The sequence below is a fragment of the Silene latifolia genome, chromosome 3 (assembly GCF_048544455.1).
Source record: "Silene latifolia isolate original U9 population chromosome 3, ASM4854445v1, whole genome shotgun sequence".
Lineage (NCBI taxonomy): Eukaryota > Viridiplantae > Streptophyta > Magnoliopsida > Caryophyllales > Caryophyllaceae > Silene > Silene latifolia.
In genome coordinates this window covers 25642888-25646316 of record NC_133528.1, presented here as the reverse complement: position 1 = coordinate 25646316, position 3429 = coordinate 25642888, and the positions used below count along the sequence as shown (strand labels likewise).

Below are 3429 nucleotides of genomic sequence, written 5' to 3'. Positions count from 1 at the left end.
GTGTGTGTATATGTTGCAGTTCGGGAGTTTTGAGCCTGTGGCATTACGGATCCAAGGGTCATTGTCGTCACTACCTCCAACGTCATTGGAAGAAAGACTACCTCCTCAGGATAAGAATGAGGAAAAGAAGCATGAAGATGACGATGAAGGTTGGACTTTGGTTACGCGCAAGAAGTCAAAGAAACAAACAAGACAGACAGCGCAACTTGTTCATCGTCGAAGAAAACAATAAAAAAGGACGAAATCTCGCAAGACGAAGGGAAAGAGAAAGTCCAAAACAGTGGTCAAACCACATGTCTTGCCTATCGATATACTTGAGCAAGAACCACCGAGTCCCGTCACCTTAAAAGAATTTTTCCCACAAGACTTCTTAAACAAAATTACCATGTGCACCGTCTCATCTACGGAAGGTGGTGATGATAAAAAGAAGATAGAGGAAGGAGGCCCAGATGATATTCTATTGCCACAACAGTTGCGTTCTGAAAAGGAGAACGAAATAGTGGTTGCTCTTGACGCCCTTCCTACAAACATGGGATGGAAGCAAATCTTTCATCTACCTAAAGAGAAGCTTCAGCTGATAATTCAAGGACTTGAGAAGCCCGAGTTGTATGCGGGCAAGATGAAAGAAAAAATTGAGCCTCTTGAGCAATCAACTGGATGTGTCTCCTGCAATGCAGCCTTGAGTTTTTCAGATGAGGATTTACTTCTTGGATCCAAACCTCACAACAGGCCACTTTATGTGTCCGGGTACATCCGGGGGCAAAAAGTCAAGCGCATCTTAATAGATGGAGGATCGGGAGTCAAGCTCATGCCAAAAGCAACCATGAACAAATTAGGGATCACGATGGACGAACTCTCCAGTAGTCGAACAATGATTCATGGTTTCAACTTGAATGGGGAGCGCGCAGTTGGCATGATCCGCGTGAACCTTACCATGGGTGATCTTTCTTCCGACACATTGTTCCATGTCATGGATGGCAAGACATCGTTCAAACTATTGCTGGGACGACCTTGGAAGCACGAAAACGGAGTTGTCGCCTCAACCCTCCATCAATGCTTGAAATATTATCGTGGTGGTGAAAGGAAGATAGGCGGAGACGCCAAACCCTTCTCTAAGGTCGACTCTTTCTTCGCTGATGCAAAATTCTTTGAAGAGAATGGTAGTTCCAGTGAGTTCATGCCAACCACCATCTCTTCAATAGGAAAAGGGGGTAAGCGGGAAAAGAACATCATCAAAGAAGATAGTGCTGCAAGTCCTGCTAAAGAAAATGATGTAGACAAGGCCAGCAAAACAGCTACTCCTGTTGCGTCACCCAAGAAGCAAGAGACGCCGCAGAAAACTACACCACCAGTACTGCGCTACTTCCCAAAGTCTTGCCGCAAAGATGGGGAGAGTCCTTTTGCAGAGTGTCTAACACCAAAGATAGAGCCTAAGGATAAAAAGTCAAGTCTGGTGTTCAAGCAGGAATGGGTGGCCAAAGTCGTTACACCTCTACCAAGTTCATCTCAAACGAAGATTGTGAGACCTCCTCCGAATGGTTTCGTCTGTTCATCCAGTCAATCATCAAGTGAGGAAAACAAGGGGATATTTGATTCCAATGCTTACAAGCTACTTGCGAAGGCTGGATATGACTTTACAAATCCGACTCCTCTTGGCAAAGTTATAGAAGTTGAGCCGTACGGTCTTAACAAAGCGCAACATGAAGTGTTCAAGCAAGATGGGAGCTTCATGGTGACCAGGGCCGGGCTCGGATATGAATCTCCTGCGCCTGTGAAGATTGGTGCTCGTAGAAAAGGGGCTACTGCGTCTTCTCAAAGACATCACAAAGAGAAGAGGTCAAAGAAAATGAAGGAGGGGAAAAGATGCATCCATCTTCAGTCTTCGATCGAATAAGTCCACCTGCAGAGAAGTGTCGTCCTTCTATATTTACAAGGCTAGGGAGACCAAGTGCTTCAACCAAACACATTTCTGTCTTTACCAGGCTTGGCAATCAAGGAGAAAGTAAAGTCAAAGTATCAACACTTTCGTTGCGCACAAACAAGAAGGGTGCAATACATGAACGCTTGGGCGGTCCATCAAAAACAGTCTTCAGTCGACTAGGGGCTCCCAAGAAGAATAGCGGTGAGGGTCGTCCTCTCTCAACTTCTACAACACAAAATAAAGAAGAAGTAAGAGTAAGCGATGACTTGAGAAGCGCAATACCATCTCGCATGAAGCGTATGCAAGTAGTGGATATCATCCAGCATGAGCCACTCAAAGCAAGGAGGCGCGTACTAGTTCTCACAGGTCAGTCAAAAAATGTTGAGCCTATTCCTTCATCTTCACGTCCTTCTGGTGTAAAGAAGTCAGGAGATATAGAAGTTACAACGTCGTCATATCACATCACAGTAGAAGAGATACCTGACGAGAATGAAGAAGTTGAGGCCGATGAGGCCCCTGAAACACATGAAGACGGGGGGCAATCGACTGTGGATGAACTCAAGGAACTCAATTTGGGAACTACTGAAGATCCTCGCCCCATTTATGTCAGTGCTCTGCTGACTAAGGAAGAAGAAGAGGAGTACTACAAGTTGTTGGTCGAGTACAAGGATGTCTTCGCTTGGAGCTATAAGGAGATGCCTGGACTCAGCCCAAAAATTGCAGTTCATTGTCTAGCAATCAAGAAAGGCACCAATCCCAAAAAGCAACCTCAACGTCATTTCAGGCCGGAGCTTGTACCTGAAATTGAAAAGGAAGTCAATAAACTCATTGAAGCAGGTTTCATTCGAGAAGTCAAATATTCTACCTGGATAGCAAACATTGTCCCGATCGAAAGAAGAATGGACAATCTGCGCATATGTGTCGACTTCGAGACCTTAATTATGCATGCCCAAAGGATGACTTCCTTTGCGATTCTGAGTTGATGATTGACGCAACCACTGGTCATGAAGCCCTCTCATTCATGGATTGTACTGCTGGTTACAATCAAATACATATGACACCTGAAGATCAAGAAGCAACAGGTTTTCGAACCCCAAAAGGGATCTTCGCTACGAGTCATGCCGTTTGGATTGAAGAATGCTGGCGCTACGTACCAACGCGCAATGCAAAAGATCTTTGATGACATGCTGCATAAAACAATAGTGTTATGTTGATGACGTGGTTGTCAAATCAAAGAAAAGAGAAGACCATATCAAAGACCTTCGAACCGTCTTTGAAAGACTTAGAAAATGTCAACTCAAGATGAATCCACTCAAGTGCGCATTTGGAGTCACATCTGGGAAGTTCTTAGGTTTTGTGGTCAGGCATAGAGGCATTGAAATTAACCAAACAAAAATCAAAGCTATCAACGAAATGCCGGAACCAAAGACATTGAAAGAGTTGTGCGGATTGCAAGGACGTTTGGCATACATCCGAAGGTTCATCTCTAACTTAGCCGGGCGTTGCCA

The 3429-nt window shown here is 44.7% G+C and overlaps 1 protein-coding gene across 1 annotated transcript; it reads left to right on the top strand.

Annotated features, from left to right (window-relative positions):
* Positions 1-385: 385 nt before the first annotated feature.
* LOC141648860 (uncharacterized) lies at positions 386-2904 on the top strand. The gene is made up of 2 exons (XM_074457570.1): positions 386-1453; positions 1792-2904. The coding sequence occupies exons 1-2, from the start codon at positions 386-388 to the stop codon at positions 2902-2904; spliced, it is 2181 nt and encodes a 726-aa protein (XP_074313671.1).
* The last annotated feature ends 525 nt before the right edge of the window (positions 2905-3429 follow it).

What these genes read in the sequence shown, in the direction of transcription:
- LOC141648860 (XM_074457570.1), top strand. Translation starts at nt 386, where the DNA reads ATGTGCACCGTCTCATCTACGGAAGGTGGTGATGATAAAAAGAAGATA. An exon ending in AGGATAAAAAGTCAAGTCTG is followed by an intron (nt 1,454 to 1,791) that starts GTGTTCAAGCAG and finishes TGGTGCTCGTAG; the next exon opens with AAAAGGGGCTACTGCGTCTT.